Source organism: Chanodichthys erythropterus, chromosome 13 (genome assembly GCF_024489055.1).
Source record: "Chanodichthys erythropterus isolate Z2021 chromosome 13, ASM2448905v1, whole genome shotgun sequence".
Taxonomy (NCBI): Eukaryota; Metazoa; Chordata; class Actinopteri; order Cypriniformes; family Xenocyprididae; genus Chanodichthys; species Chanodichthys erythropterus.
Window position 1 is genome coordinate 46,689,082 of NC_090233.1, and position 15,459 is coordinate 46,704,540.

The window sequence follows — 15,459 nt, forward strand, 5'->3', positions numbered from 1 at the left end:
GAGGTTGGTTTCTTCAAGCGTATTGGAGAGGTTGCTGCAGTTCTTCTGGATTTAGTCCATCTCTGTTTTTTCTGATTCTTCATGTAATCACAGATGGACTCGATGATGGTGAGAACAGATCTCTGTGTGGAGCATACCAGCTGTTGTCAGACTGCTTGTGCATACAAAAATCTCACTGGATTATTACAATTAATGGCAAAATGAATGACACTACAGCAAAAGATATAAATAACTGGCTTAAAAAAATATTTGGGGTGAAAATACTAACGTACCTAAGACTTTTGCACAGTACTTTATGCAATGAAAACTATTTTTGACAACACTACATTGCACTTAGTTTCAGATGCCATTTTAAAAGACTACAATTCTAAATTAGAATTACAATTCTAATAAACACTAAAATGTAGATTATATATAAAATTAAAAAAAAACAAAGTGACTAGTAGGAGTTGACTGCATTACACGCCACTGCTGAAATCAACCCACATCTGGAGGGTTGGCAGGTGTGAATGTCAAGCCCTGGTAGTGTATATTTTCATAAAATCAGATTTAGAACTTTCTTTTTCTTAGAACAATGCACAACTGTATGTGTCACGCACATTTTCAGTCTATACCTGGATTCCTTCAAGGCTTTGCTAGGAACTGAATTTACAGTATCTTTTTTGATGATTAGAAGGGATAGTTCACCCAAAAATGAAAATCTGTTATCATTTACTCAACCTCAAGTTGTTCCAAACCTGCATGAATTTCTTTGTTCTGCTGAACACAAAAGAAGATATTTTGAAGAATGTCAGTAAACAAACAGATGATGAGCCCCATTGACTTTCATAATTTTTTTCTTCTTCTTTTTTTCCCATACTATGGAAGTAGGGTTGAGATTCTTGAGAATTGAGAACCGATTTTTCTTTTATCCATTCTAAACATTTATCCATTCATAAACTGATTCCTTTAAAAGTTTTGGAACACCTATGAATTTTTTTTGCATGCATTCAATTAATTGTGAATATACAAATCTTACTATGGTAAAGCTAATCTCATAATAATTAGGTCGATACTGCTGGGTAACTAATTAATATTTAATATTTAAGCGTCAAGCTTGTAATTCAGTGTTAAATAACCATCATTAATATCATTCATCATTTGATAACTGGCAATTTTAAGCATTTAACCCACCAGCTGCTTTATTCATTGCAAGTCTCAGAAATGCTCAGTTCTGTCAATTTTCACTGCACAGCTTCAACCACGACACCTCACTGCCCCATGGTTGAATTCAATGTTATTTTTAAACAAGTGTGAAGTTACCTAATTGTGTTTTGTGTGCAGGCTGAGTCAGGCTACGGGTCTGAGAGCAGTCTACGCCGCCATGGCTCCCTACTGTCCCTCACCTCTGCCGCCAGTGGCCTCTCCACCGCCTCCGCTTCCTCCTTCAAGGTGAGAATCGGCCTCTGCCTCCACAGTCAGAACATTGCAACATTTTTCGCTTCATTTTGATCGCAATTGAATGTTCATTTGCAAACTGTTGAACAGAAGGGATACAGTCTGCGGGAAAAGCTAGCAGAGATGGAGACCTTCCGGGACATTCTCTGCAGACAGGTGGACACTCTGCAGAGGTACTTTGACAACTGCGCCGATACTGACAGTAAAGATGATCTTCACAGAGACAAAGGTGAGGAAAACTGTTCTGTTACAGGGAGTTTTATCTTGCTGAGGGACCAACTTGGCTTCAGGCAGGAGAAAACTTACCATTCAAACTCCTTTAGTTTTACATGCCATTCTTTGCAACAGAAATGAAGATATTTTTTATGGAAACTTGAGATTTCTATCCCTCCATTGAATGTCCATGAAACCAAAACTTGAATGCTTCATCCTTCATCAAATATGGTAAATGGAAGCTCAAAGTGCCTGTTTGATTTGAACCAATGAAGTTGTTTCTCATGCGTCAAGCAAGCAAGGTTTAACTTCATTTATATTTGATTCTGTGAATATTTGATATTCACCATATTTGCATGCTCTATGGTGTGTTAAGTTTTCTATGAGAATAAAAGCTGTTCATCCTATAAAGCAATCATGTGTCTTCAGGAGACTTGGATTAAACCATTCGACTCATATGGATTCATTTTTTTATGTAGTTTTGTACTTTTTAATGTGTGAAAGTTTTGGTTACGTGGACAGAAAGGATGAGAGAATATTAAAAATGTCTGTGATTCAAAGATGAACAAATGTCTTATGGGTTTGAAACAGCATTAGGGTGAATACATGTTGGCGGTATTCACATACTTGGTGTGATCATTCCCTTTGAATGAATGAGTGAACGTTAAAATTGCTTTAATTGTTTACTTGTTGTAACTGCTAAAAAGGATGTTATTTTTCTTGCAGTATCCGATGATGATGAAGATTTTCCTACCTTACGTCCAGATGGAGATTATCTGCTTAACAACAACAACAGCAGTAAAGAGAAATGTGGGAATTATTTTCATTTTATTTTTTATTTTTTGTACGTCTTTGTTATAAGCACATCCACTTTGTGCGTAATACATCTATTGCTGAAAATTTTCAAATGGCTCGTAATCCTGTCTGAATGCAGTTTGATTCTCAAGCAAAGATTTTCTTTCATATTGACTGAATACAGTATAAATAATTTTGTTCATCATACATCTTTATTTGTAGCAGCAAAAAAAAAAAAAAGAAACGTACACAGTATACACCATGCAATAAGCTGCAAACTGCATGTCATGCAGTTAGTGGTAACATCAATTTGGAGTGTGTAAAGTGCTTTTTACTCCCATAATGGTGGAAATCTTCCATTATATCCATGATGGTTGTTAAATGTCATTTCTGTCTGGGGCTGAAGACAATTGATAAGAAGACACTAATACAGATTTAATTGAGCTACGGATATTTCTTCAGAAGTAGAGCTAAGTTGAAGTAGGCTACTGCTGCTATTTAATATTCATTTTACTAATTTCCCTCAGTATTCCCTGTGGATAGCCTCAAAGCTTCCACAGGCATCGATTTCAAGGGTGAAGCCATCACGTTTAAAGCCACTACGGCAGGAATCCTGTCCACACTGTCCCACTGCATCGACATTTTGGTCAAAGGAGAAGAGAGCTGGCAGAGACGACTCGATAAGGTAGTGTTCAGCAGAAATAAAAGGGGTATTTCATCCAAAAATTAACATTCTGTCATAATTTACTCACCAAACATGTATGAATTAGAATTACCATATTTTGATGTACACTACAGTTTGCAATTTAATATTTTTATTTTTTTTAAATAAATCATTACTTTTATTAAACAAGAATGGATGAATTTAATCAAAAGTAGAATACATTTTATAATGTTACAAAATATTTTTATTTAAAAAAATGCTGTTTTTTGGAAAAACACAAATTTTTCAATTTCCACAAAAATATGAAACGGCACAACTCTTATTGTCATTGATTAACATAAGAAATGTTTGTTAAGCACCAAATCAGCATATTAGATTGATTTCTGAAGGATCATGTGACACTGAACACTGGAGTAACAGTTGCTGTTTTGCAAATTCAGCTTTGCTTTCAAAGGAATACATATACAGTACTGTGCAAAAGTCTTGGGCACATCAGTTTTTTCACACAGTAAAATCCCCAGAGTTAAATCAACTCTGCTCAGAGTGCATATGGTCCCTCTCTAAATATTGTTAAAATAACACTGAAGCAGAGTTAAAGTTAATGAGATAATTAAACACTTAATAAGGCTGTGGCTGGAAGTCAGTTGTAGTTCTTGTGTTTCTCTTTTCTTCAGTGATTCTGCTTGTTAACAGCAGGTGTTCATCACTAATGCATAATCATCACATAATTAATTGATTAATTATCTCATTAACTTTAACTCTGCTTCAGTGTTATTTTAACACTATTTAGAGAAGGACCATATGTACTCTGAACAGAGTTGATTTAACTCTGGAGATGTTGCTGTGCACCCCCCAAAAAAGGTTTTAATAAAGGTTTTTGTCATTAACTGTAATAATCCAGTGAGATTTTTGAATACACAATAAGACTGATAACAGCCGGTGCTCCACATGTAGATCAGAGCTCACCATCATCAAATCCGTCTGTGATTACATGAAGAAACATATGAAACTGAGACAAACCAAATCCAGACGAACTGTGGCCGTGTCTCCCAAGAGATTTTAAGAAACCTGCAGCTACCTGAAAAATGATGCCCAAGTGTACCTGGACAAGAGCTGTTTTAAATGCAAAGGGTGGTCACACAAAATATTTTTTTGATTTAGTTAATATAAGTTAATTGATAAATAAAATATATTTATAACAGTATTTTTTAAAAACATCCTCACTTTACAGCATTATTACACAAGTGCCAAAAACTCTTCACAGAACTGTATCTTTACAGGCAGGTTTCTTCAAGCATCTTAGACACATGGCCACGGTTCTCCTGGATTTAGTTTGTCTCAGTTTCATCTCTTTCTTCATTTAATCACAGTCGGATTCGATAATGGTGAGATCAGATCTCTGTGTGGAGCACCGGCTGTTGTCAGACTCCTTGTGTATTCAAAAATCTCACTGGATTATTACAATTAATGGCAAAATGAATGTTTGGAAATGTGAACGAATATTTCCTATTGACACACTACAGCAAAAGATATAAATAACTGGCTTAAAACCTTTTTTGGGGGGGGGGTTAAAATACTGACGTGCCTAAGACTTTTGCACAGTACTGTATATAAAGCAATTATTTAAAATTGTTATATTCCACAATAATACTGTTTTTTTTTTTTGTTTGTTTGTTTTTTGTTTTTTGTATTCTTCATCAAATAAATGCAGACTTGATGAGCATAAGACTCAAAAAAAAAAAAAGTCCTTTATAGTATTTCACACACAAAAAAAAAAAGTCATATGGGTTTAGAACAACATGAGGGTGAATAAATGATGGCGGAATTATCTTCTTTTTTTTTTTTTTTTTTTTTTTTTTTTTTTTTGATAATTCCAATTTTTACAGGAAGTATTGTTAGATTTTGGACTACCATATGCTTTTCTGCAATATTGAAACGACCAGGTGCATTTTGTTACATATGAAGCATTCAGCATCAAGCAGCTTTGCAGTTTTGTCACAAGCTTAATATGGGCTTTATTTACTTCCCATACACTTCCCACATAACACTTTAATTACTGAATGAGTCACAAAGACACATCCATTAAAACAAAAGGGTGACCTCTCGTCTCCGGAAGCCTTGCATTCCTCACATGGTCCACTTAATGTGGAAGCATGTCTTCAAAGCCACACGTCATTAGTATCTGAGTGTAAAGCTTCTGCTTGCACTTGCCCGACCAGTTTTTCCAGCTACAGTCCAACCCCTGCTGTATTATCATTCAGGAAGTGCCTTCTTGAATTCCAGGCGCATGGAATAGACTGATAGAGTAGACTGGTGTAATTTTACATTGTTTACAGTCAATCAACAGGACTGGATGGACCTTAGGATAAAGCTTTCTGCAAAATGACCAGAGTTTCCCATTTCTGAAGATTGTGTGTTGTGATGTTAGAGGATGACTACAGCCTACAGTTCTTCAGTGATAAAGCCGTGGAAGAACTGGGTGGTGCTTCAGAGCGCTAATGAGAACTGGATTCCTCTGTGTGCGCACAGCAGCTTCAACGCTGTTGGTTTGACATGCTTGTATCCAGTTCACTGGATATTTGACTTTCTGTTTTAAGTGCTTAAAAGAGTCTCTTTACATATGTGTTTTTAGTCTTGACGTGTTTTAGTCTTGCATTTGTGCTATGTAAGTGCATGCGTTTGGATTTTCACCTGAGCTCTGCCATTGGCTTTTAATTGTTTTGGTTTAGTTGAGTCACGTTACCACCTTTTTGATAGTTCTTATCACCAGTCATATAAGTCAGGTGTTGTCAGTAATTGTCTCATGTGACCTCTTGCAAACAGTAGAGGTGTTTTATTGCTTTTAGCAAAACCACACCTGTTGGTTTCAGAACAGATCTGATTTATTATTCACTAAATATAATTATGCAACAATTAATTGTCTACGACACCCAAAGCGTCTCAGTTAGCCAAATGAACAAATGTTTTTCAGTGATGTTTTAATGTGTGCAAGACATTGTTGATTCTACTTCATTTGAGTTATTTGAAAAAAGATTTCAGTGGTTTAAAGGTTGGCTTTCTGCAAGCTGTTCAAGCTTGTTTGCACTTCAAGCATGTCTAGAGAGCGGATGGTATGGGCTCCACCCTTTGTTAAATGAATGACCTTCCAAAGAGGCAAGACAATGGTGTCTTCGGTGGCATCTGTTGTGGGATAGACAGTTGAAATGGGTGTGTTTGCTTCAGCTGAAGCATGAAACTGCAAGTGGAACTGTCAGAAAGCCTGTCTCATGTCTTTGTTCTGCTCTGGATTCTCCATTTGGATTCTAAGTCATTTTTGGGATTTGTTTGCAAGCAAGTTTTGTTCAGCAAGAGTGCGTATCAAATGAGGAGAGTTGATTCATGAGGAATCAAATCAAATTATTAATGGTATGCAAACATAATTACATTGTAGAACTTAAAACATCTTCCCTAGTCCAAAAAGTTTATTGAAACTAGGCAGCAAAAGCCTTGAATTTCTGACATCAGAAACCTAAAAGTCAATCATACATGACCATCTACAATGCCGTTCAAAAGTTTGGGGTCAGTAAGATTTTTTTATGTTTTTATTTATCCTTTTAATTAAATTTTTAGTTTTTCAGCAAGGAAGCATTAAATTGATCAAAAGTGACAGTGATTTTAAATAAATGCTGTTCTTTTGAACTTTCCATTCATCAAATAATCTTTGGGGAAAAAAGTAAAATACTAACCACTATTTTTTATTAGTTCTATATTAATCAGCACAACTGTTTTTGAACATTAATAATGCTAATGATAAGAAATGTTTCTTGAGCAGAAAATCTGCATTTTAGAATGATTTCTGAAGGATCATGTGACATTGAAGTCTTGAGGAATGATGCTGAAAATTCAACTTTGCCATCTCAGGAAAAAAAAAAATACAAAATAGTTATTTTAAATTGTAATAATGTTTTTACTTTAATGTATGATCAAATAAATGAAGTCCTAAAGAGCATAAGAGATGTTTTTCAGAAACATTAAAAAAAAATCTTACCAACCCCAAAGTTTTGAATAGTAGTATACATTTACATGTCAGTGATGCCTGTTGGGTGATGAGAAACTTGGTCCACTTAGTCACAGTGATGTCGTAAGGATAAATCAGGATGCAGCAGATGCTGTTATTGTTTTCCAAACACAATAACTATATAGTTATAAAAAATATAGTTAGACGTGTAGGGAACAAAATATTATTTATTAATTATATATTATGACCCCTTTAAGATCTTGAATTCATTGATTTATATTGGATATAGTAAAACTATGAGTAACATTGTTTCTTCAAAAGGAAATTGATAGGAGAAGACGGGCTGAAGACGCCTACAAAGCTGCATTGACTGAGCTGAAGAAGAAGCCTCATTATGGGGGACCAGACTATGAAGTAAGCTCACAATCTTTAATTCACACTGTCCTGTCCATCTGTGGCCCAACACACAACCTACATTTCAGACTGAAATGTTCTCTCTGTGCTAAATGTGTCTGTGCAGGAAGGACCAAACAGTCTGATTAATGAAGAGGAGTTCTTTGATGCTGTGGAAGCTGCATTGGATAAACATGACCAGATCGAAGAGCAAGTAATGATTCAGTCATTCATTCACTGTTTGATCACATTATCATGACTGTTGAAGTGTAAATACGTACCAGTGAATTATATTTGTGTTTTCAGTTCTGCAGAAAAATGGTCAGAGTGGCCTAGCAGCTTGCACACGTTCCCATGTATAGAGCTGTGTCACTGTTGCTGTTGTCACCTTTAAAAGTGCTCTAAAAATGTTTAGCCATTTTGCTAACCTTTATCTTACAAAGTCCACATTGTTTTTGGTTCACAAAACACAATCTTTTATGTTAAAACATCCTGTTAAAGCTGAGCTATAGTTGTTTTAAGTCAGTCAGTCATTTAGTTCATGTCAGAGTGTGCATTTCTTGATGACAGTAAAGGGACGTTTCCACCAAAAATAATAACTATAACTACCGTTTCTTTGAGAATAGGGAAGTCCACACCACAGCACACACACAGCAATGACACAGAGAAATTATATAATTGAAATCACTACTCTAAAACGCTTGACAGCCAGTCAGAATCCACCGACTTAACCATTTAAAACGGTAGACAGTATAACTTCAGTGTGTGCTTATAATAAACAGAGTGTTATTATGCTCCCAACTTTGTGGGAGCAGTTTGGGGATGGCCCCTTCCTGTTCCAACATGACTGCACACCAGTGCACAAAGCAAGATCCATAAAGACATGGATGAGCGAGTTTGGTTTGGAGGAACTTGACTGGCCTGCACAGAGTCCTGACCTCAATCGAAAGAACATCTTTTGGATGAATTAGAGCGGAGACTGCGAGCCAGACCTTCCCGCCAACATCACTGCCTGACCTCACAAATGCCCTTCTAGAAGAATAGTCAAAAAATTCCCATAAACACACTCCTAAACCGTGTGGAAAGCCTTCCCAGAAGAGTTGAAGCTGTTATAGCTGCAAAGGGTGTTAACACACCATTGAAAGTCTGGTTTGGTGTTAAAATCAGAACAAAAAAATAGAAAAATGGCAGATATCGTCCTTGTTGATGTATCAGTCTACTGCTAGTCGGAAGCTGAAAATGAATATAGACCCTATTTTGCGAAGTAATTGATTAACGTTAAGAAAAAGTTGGTAACGCATTATTTAAAGAGCACCTATTATTCCCTTTTTTACAAGATGTAAAATAAGTCTCTGATGTCTTCAGAGTGTGTATGTAAAGTTTTAGCTCAAAATACCCCACAGATAATTTTTACAGCATGATAAAATAGCCAGTTTTGGGAGGTATGCAAAAACAAGACATTTGTGTGTGTCCCTTTAATTGCAAATAAACTGCTGCCCAATTTCAAGAAGAGGGCGGAGCTACAAGAGCTCATGCAACAAACAAACAGGACAATCTCATTCAATGTTAGAAACTGTCAGTAATGGTGTTCAGTTCGAACCGGAGTCAGACAATGATGCCTACAGAACCGGAGAATATGTGCTGCATGGAGTTACATGTACTTATGTAATTACAGTAAAATCTGCATAATTCCATGCAACTAACCCTAAACCTAGCCATACATATACAGTAATTAAAATTACTCAATTACTAAAATGTATAGGTACACTGTAACAAGGGCACCTTAGAATAAAGTGTAACTAAAAAGTCTCTTAAAGAGGAGTCGATTCTCCAGCTTTTGGAGTTGATTCTCAATTCCCAGTGCCTTGGAATCGAGGAATCTATTCCTATTTAATCTATTCTTCGATTCCCAACCCTACAAAGCATATTTCCAGCTGCTTTAATTGCATTTAAAGCCAATGTTTTTATATAAATGTTGCTGATATGTTTTGCAGTCCCAGGCAGAAAGGAGCAGGGCATCTCGACAGATCTCACTCACTCCAGACACCTATTCCTCCATCAGCACTCAGAAATACTTGACTAAGGTAAGTCAGACCACTCTGACTCACCCACACAAGCACACACTCCTACACACAAACACTCTATTAAGTACTCACTCTATCAAAGCACATTTGCTGCTTTGTGACTGATTATGCAATTCTGTCATTGCTGATGGTGGATCTGCTTTGTGAAATTCTTGGAGCTTTTACATTTGTGATATTGCCTTTGTTCTTCCAGTTCCTCCTGCTGAAGTGTGATTTACAGTGGAAGTCTGCTTTGTATTCTCTGGGTGATGATGAGATTTTTGTTTCTCTCTCTTTCCATTGACCTGTTTCCCTTTCTGTCTCTTGGGTTCAGCCTCGCAGTCAAACTTCCTCCTTGTCCTCCTCTGTCGACCTCATAAGTGCCTCAGATGATGTGCACAGGTTCAGTGCTCAGGTAGAGATATGACGCTACACTAGTGTGGATGAACTGCAGGCGTATGATTGTTCTTAACTTGAAGAAATGCCTGTAACTAAGACATTTTTGCTTTTATACTTTCAGCAATGCCTCATACCTCTTGTTTTGCTCACAGGTTGAGGAGATGGTGCACAGTCACATGACATATTCTTTACAGGATGTGGGTGGAGATGCCAACTGGCAGCTGGTCATTGAAGAAGGGGATATGAAGGTGAGATATAGATAGATTCAACAGGGTTTTTTTTTATTTTTTTATTCAACACTGATATGGAAACAGGCTTCCATAGAAACCAGCTCAGAGTAAAAAATTTTAATATCTTTTAAGCTTTATAGCTTATTATAATTTGTGAAAATTAATGTTTAATTTATACAGTACAGTCCAAAAGTTTGGAACCACTAAGATTTTTAATGTTTTTAAATGTAGCCTTGGTGAGCAGACGAAACTTCATTTATTTAATTAAAAATACAGTAAAAACAGTAATATTGTGAAATATTATTACATATTATTTTTACATATTATTATTATTATTATTATTATTATTATTATTATTATTATTATTACACATATAAATAGTTTTCTATTTGAATATATTTCACAAAGTAATTTTATTCCTGTGATCAAAGCTGAATTTTCAGCATCATTACTCCAGTCTTCAGTGTCACATGATCCTTTAGAAATCATTCTAATATGCTCAAGAAACATTTAATGTGTACAATTGTACAAAATATTTGTGTACAATATTTTTTGTTCAGGATTATTTGATGAATAGAAAGTTCAAGAGAACAGTGTTTATCTGAAATCTAATCTTTTGTAACATTATAAATGTATTTACTGCCACTTTTGATTGATTTAATGCATCCTTGCTGAATAAAAGTATTCATTTCTTTAATTTATTTTCAAAAAAATAAAAATAAAAATTCTTCCTGACCCCAAACTTTTGAACGGTAGTGTATAATGCTACAGAAGCTTTGTATTTCAGATAAATGCTGTTCTTTTGAACTTTCTATTCTATTTCTATAAAAAAGTACACAACTGTTTTCAACATTGAAAATAATCATAAATGTTTCTTGAGCAGCAGATCAGCATATTAGAATGATTTCTGAAGGATCATGTGACACTGAAGACTGGAGTCACGATGCTGAAAATTCAGCTTTGCATCACAGGAATAAATTACTTTATCAAATATATTTAAATAGTAGACAGTTATTTTAAATTTTAATAATATTTCACAATATTACTGTTTTTACTGTATTTTTAATTAAATAAATGTAGCCTTGGTGAGCAAACGAAACTTCTTTTAAAAACATTAAAAATCTTAGTGGTTCCAAACTTTTGGACTGTACTGTATATATATATTTATCAAAATATGCTTATTGTCACTGTTGATCAATTTAATGTACCCATACTGAATTTTTTTTCTCTCTCTTACTGACCCTGAACTTTTGAACGGTTGTGTATTGAATTATATTCTTGAGATCTCACAAATTTCACAGTGCGACTTCATCTCTTATTTTAATTTCCCTCTTTAATTTTTGTAACCTGAGGCTGAAATGGACTTCCACAGGTTTAACCTTCCTGATTTGACTTGGCTCATTTCTTCATTCTGGGCAGTTTCTGGTTTAGTTACAAAGCAGAAAAAAATGCAAAAGAACCTTGACATCAGTCTAAATCTTCGTCAGGTTACAGTTTGGGATATTTGCATTTTTCAGTGAACTATCCATTTGATCCATTTTGCTGCCATTCAAGCAATCGTTTGGCTTTTTGCTGTGCTGTCATTTTTAATACAAGAAACAAACCCGTTACAACATTTGTTTTTGCAGGTGTACAGGAGAGAGGTGGAGGAGAATGGCATTGTTCTGGATCCTCTCAAAGCTACTCATTCTGTCAGAGGGGTCACAGGTCACGAGGTCTGTCACTACTTTTGGGACACCACTTATCGGAACGATTGGGAGAGTATGTTCACCTCAGCTCATCATTTTGACTTTTTTGATCTTCTAATCTAATGTTGTGAGAATGTGCCACTGTTTTTCTACATCCGGTTATAAGACCCTGTATGTATTAATATATAAATGTCTATACATGGAGGACATCAGTGTTATTTTAGGCCCTGTTTACACCTGGTATTAAGATCAGATCACAGGGATATACATTCCCGTTTACACCTGGTGTTTTAATCTGCCTCTGTCTACTTTCTGCCACTTCTGTCCCGATTTCTTCGAGGGTAGGGTTTATGGGCGGATAAATGTATGGGCTTTTTAAGATCTTTCGATCCGATGGGTGAAATAAGCTCATGCAATTTACATGTGAACACGACCGGAGACAAAAAAACAAAACACAGAGAGCATCAGCTTTCGTTTCTGCTCGGATAGCCACAAGACCAAGCCGAACTCAGTGAGTGCATGTTAAAAATCAGGAATGGTGAGAACATTGTGCTTGGTACATTTTTTTTTTTCTTCTTAAACCAAACTTGGGTCTTCAGCCGACAAAGTTAAAATACGGCTAGCATTCTTTCCATTACGCATTAGGTCAGTAGGCAGAGAGTAGGCGATCTTTTGTGGCTGTTCGAACGCATTCAACCACATGAGCGTCTACACTCAACGCACAATGCGTTTTCAACGAGCTCTCATTGCAAGTGGACAAGATCAAAATGTTTTAGATCCCACAAAGTCCACTAGTGAACTGAATGATCAAAACACATCTGGTGTAAATAGGGACTTTATGTTATTATGTTAGTTTTATTATAGTTTTTTTATTTTCATTTTTACTCATTTCATTATGTGCTTTTGTCATTTTATTAGTTTAGTTCAATGTAGTTTGTTTTTAATTTAGTTTTAGTTTTAGTTAACGATAAGAACTGATGGAAAATATATTTTGGTTAAACATGCAAACACATTTACCTTATTTATTACAGCAACCGTTGAAAACTTTCAAGTGGTTGAGACACTTTCGGACAAAGCGGTCATCATTCATCAAACACATAAGGTATAGCACCATTCACTATTGTATTATGGGTGGTTGTTTCTGAAATCCTGTGGTTGTTAAAGTTGTGTTGACATCTTTGGATACATTTTCCTAACTACTCTTTTGTAGAGAGTGTGGCCTGCCTCCCAGCGGGACGTGCTTTATGTATCGGCTATTCGTAAAATTCACTCCACCAATGACAATGATACAGAAACCTGTCTGGTGTGCAACTTCTCAGTGGATCATGACGGCTATCCAGTAAGTACCTGGATTGCAGAAGTATCTTTTAAATCGTTTCCTCCTTTTACAATTTGGTATCACAGACATTATTACTTGAATCCCAGAAACATAAACTCATATTATTCAACATTTGAGGTATACAGTAAGCTGTGCACCAGAATATTAACAGGTTTTTTTTCTCCAGACCTCTGCTAGATGCATTCGTGCCAAAATCAATGTAGCCATGATCTGTCAAACCATAATCAGCCCACCAGAGGGAGACAAAGAGATCACCAGGGACAACATCCTCTGTAAAATCACATATGTAGCTAATGGTAAGCCTAGCACTACAACCATGTTGGCAGTTTTTTACAGGTCAGGGTGTCTGACCCTCCTAATTAAGTTTTGAACCCCACAAAATAATTAAAGCTAAAGGTTGGTTTAAAAGTTTGGTCAGTAAGATTATTAGTAAGTATGCATTAAATTGATCAAAAGTGACAGTAAAGATTTCAAAATGTTTAATGTTACAAAAGATTTCTATTTAAAACAAATGCTGTTCATTTGAACCTTCTATTTATCAAAGAATCCTAAAAAAAAAATGATGCTGAAAATTCAGCTTTGAATCACAGGAATAAATTATATTTTAAAATATATTAAAATAGAAAATTATTTTAAATTTTAATAGTATTTCATAATATTTCAACTTTCAGTGACCACAACATTTATTAGATACTAAAAATGTCAACCACCCCTAAATATCATAAATATATAATTTGCACAATGAGTACATCAGAGTTTGGATTGCAATATTTCTTTTATTATATACATGATATAATATATGTCACATTAATGCTGTGTTCATGTAATCCTAAAGTAAATCCTGGTGGTTGGGCCCCTGCATCAGTCTTGCGAGCCGTAGCCAAGAGAGAATACCCCAAATTTCTCAAACGCTTCACCTCGTATGTTCAAGAGAAGACCAGCGGTGAAGATATCCTCTATTGAATAACACCAGGTAACTCGCACCTTAAAAACATGTCTGTTTTCCACGTGAAAAATCACAACGCATTGTTCATTTATTTAAAATCTTGTTTTCTTTTTCTACAGGTCGTTTAATATACATTCCCAGATTGCTTTCTGACTCACCAGAATCACTCACGATAAAGCGCTGCTCTGCCTAAGTGCTCTTGACACTCTTCAGAGACCTTTTTCAAACTGTATCAATACAGACTGAACAACAGTGGTACACCAACACCAAGAATAGTTCAATGTCTGTAAAAAAAAAAAAAAAAAAAGCACCTTTGAAAAGTCAAACACACTAGAATAACCAACACAGTCTGGTCATCCTCAAAAGGCCTTACTTTTCTTTTTTTCGTAAATGAGCTGCAGTTCAGATTGTTAAAATGTTTTACATTTTTGTAAATATTTAATCATAGTTTGAGGTCTGACTATGGTCTTGATAAATAAATAAATATATATATATATATAAATATAAATATATATATATATATAATATATACTGTAAACTTGATGCCTTGATTTATATGATTTTCACTGGCCTTGTCCAATTGCCATTTGTCTTAGGAAGACCCTTTCAGACTTCAGTCTTAAGATCTATTGTACAGTTAGTGTCTGAATGTTTAACATTATTTACACGTGAAGGCATTACACGTTTTGATTATTGTAATTCATAAATGTGGCTGTTGGCAAATTGTACGTTTAATGGGAACTACTTGTATAAAAGAGTAATCTTGAAAAGTAGAGGGTATTTTGGTCTGTAAAAAGTTGGTTGTGATTTTTGTATATGATCATTTTTTCCCTTTTCCTTTTTGTCTTGTTTTTTTTTTTTTTTAAGTTTAGTTTTGTTTTTTTGTTTTAATTTCCAAAAGTTTCAATAATAATTTCTGCAGGTAGGTGGTACTTTGTTGTACAAATGCCTGTGTTTGGACCCTATAACAGCTGTTTCATCAATGTCATTCCAGTTTTTCTTTAATCCGTTGGTTCATTATTACATGTCGGTCTTCCATCTACACAATTTATGTGGAATTACTTCAGCTTTTTCTTCAGCTATTCTTGTGAAAAAGTGGGAACTGTAATCGTAATTCACAGTTTGTCACTTATTGGTGAACCTATTGGTACTAATTCATTGTATGGAAGAATTAAAGGGATAGTTCACCCACAAATGAAAATTCTGTAATCATTTACTCACCCTCAGGTTGTTCCAAACCTCTATACATTTTTTTTTGTTGTTGTTGAACACAAATGAAGATATTTTAAAGAATG

General features: G+C 35.1%; 1 protein-coding gene across 2 annotated transcripts in view; it reads left to right on the top strand.

Annotated features, from left to right (window-relative positions):
- Positions 1 to 15,451, top strand: part of cert1a (ceramide transporter 1a) — a 32,447-nt gene extending 16,996 nt beyond the window's left edge. Inside the window, exons 4-18 of one of the 2 annotated variants that reach the window (XM_067407617.1) lie at positions 1,324 to 1,431; positions 1,528 to 1,666; positions 2,377 to 2,460; positions 2,973 to 3,130; positions 7,428 to 7,520; positions 7,627 to 7,713; positions 9,494 to 9,583; positions 9,897 to 9,977; positions 10,114 to 10,209; positions 11,820 to 11,952; positions 12,911 to 12,981; positions 13,090 to 13,218; positions 13,385 to 13,514; positions 14,054 to 14,191; positions 14,284 to 15,450. In XM_067407617.1, coding sequence (XP_067263718.1) covers positions 1,324 to 1,431; positions 1,528 to 1,666; positions 2,377 to 2,460; positions 2,973 to 3,130; positions 7,428 to 7,520; positions 7,627 to 7,713; positions 9,494 to 9,583; positions 9,897 to 9,977; positions 10,114 to 10,209; positions 11,820 to 11,952; positions 12,911 to 12,981; positions 13,090 to 13,218; positions 13,385 to 13,514; positions 14,054 to 14,181 — 1,527 coding nt within the window. In that variant the 3' untranslated portion in view covers positions 14,182 to 14,191; positions 14,284 to 15,450. Of the gene's footprint in view, positions 1 to 1,323; positions 1,432 to 1,527; positions 1,667 to 2,376; positions 2,461 to 2,972; positions 3,131 to 7,427; positions 7,521 to 7,626; positions 7,714 to 9,493; positions 9,584 to 9,896; positions 9,978 to 10,113; positions 10,210 to 11,819; positions 11,953 to 12,910; positions 12,982 to 13,089; positions 13,219 to 13,384; positions 13,515 to 14,053; positions 14,192 to 14,283 lie in introns of both variants that reach the window. The other variant, XM_067407618.1, reaches the window with a different exon arrangement.
- The last annotated feature ends 8 nt before the right edge of the window (positions 15,452 to 15,459 follow it).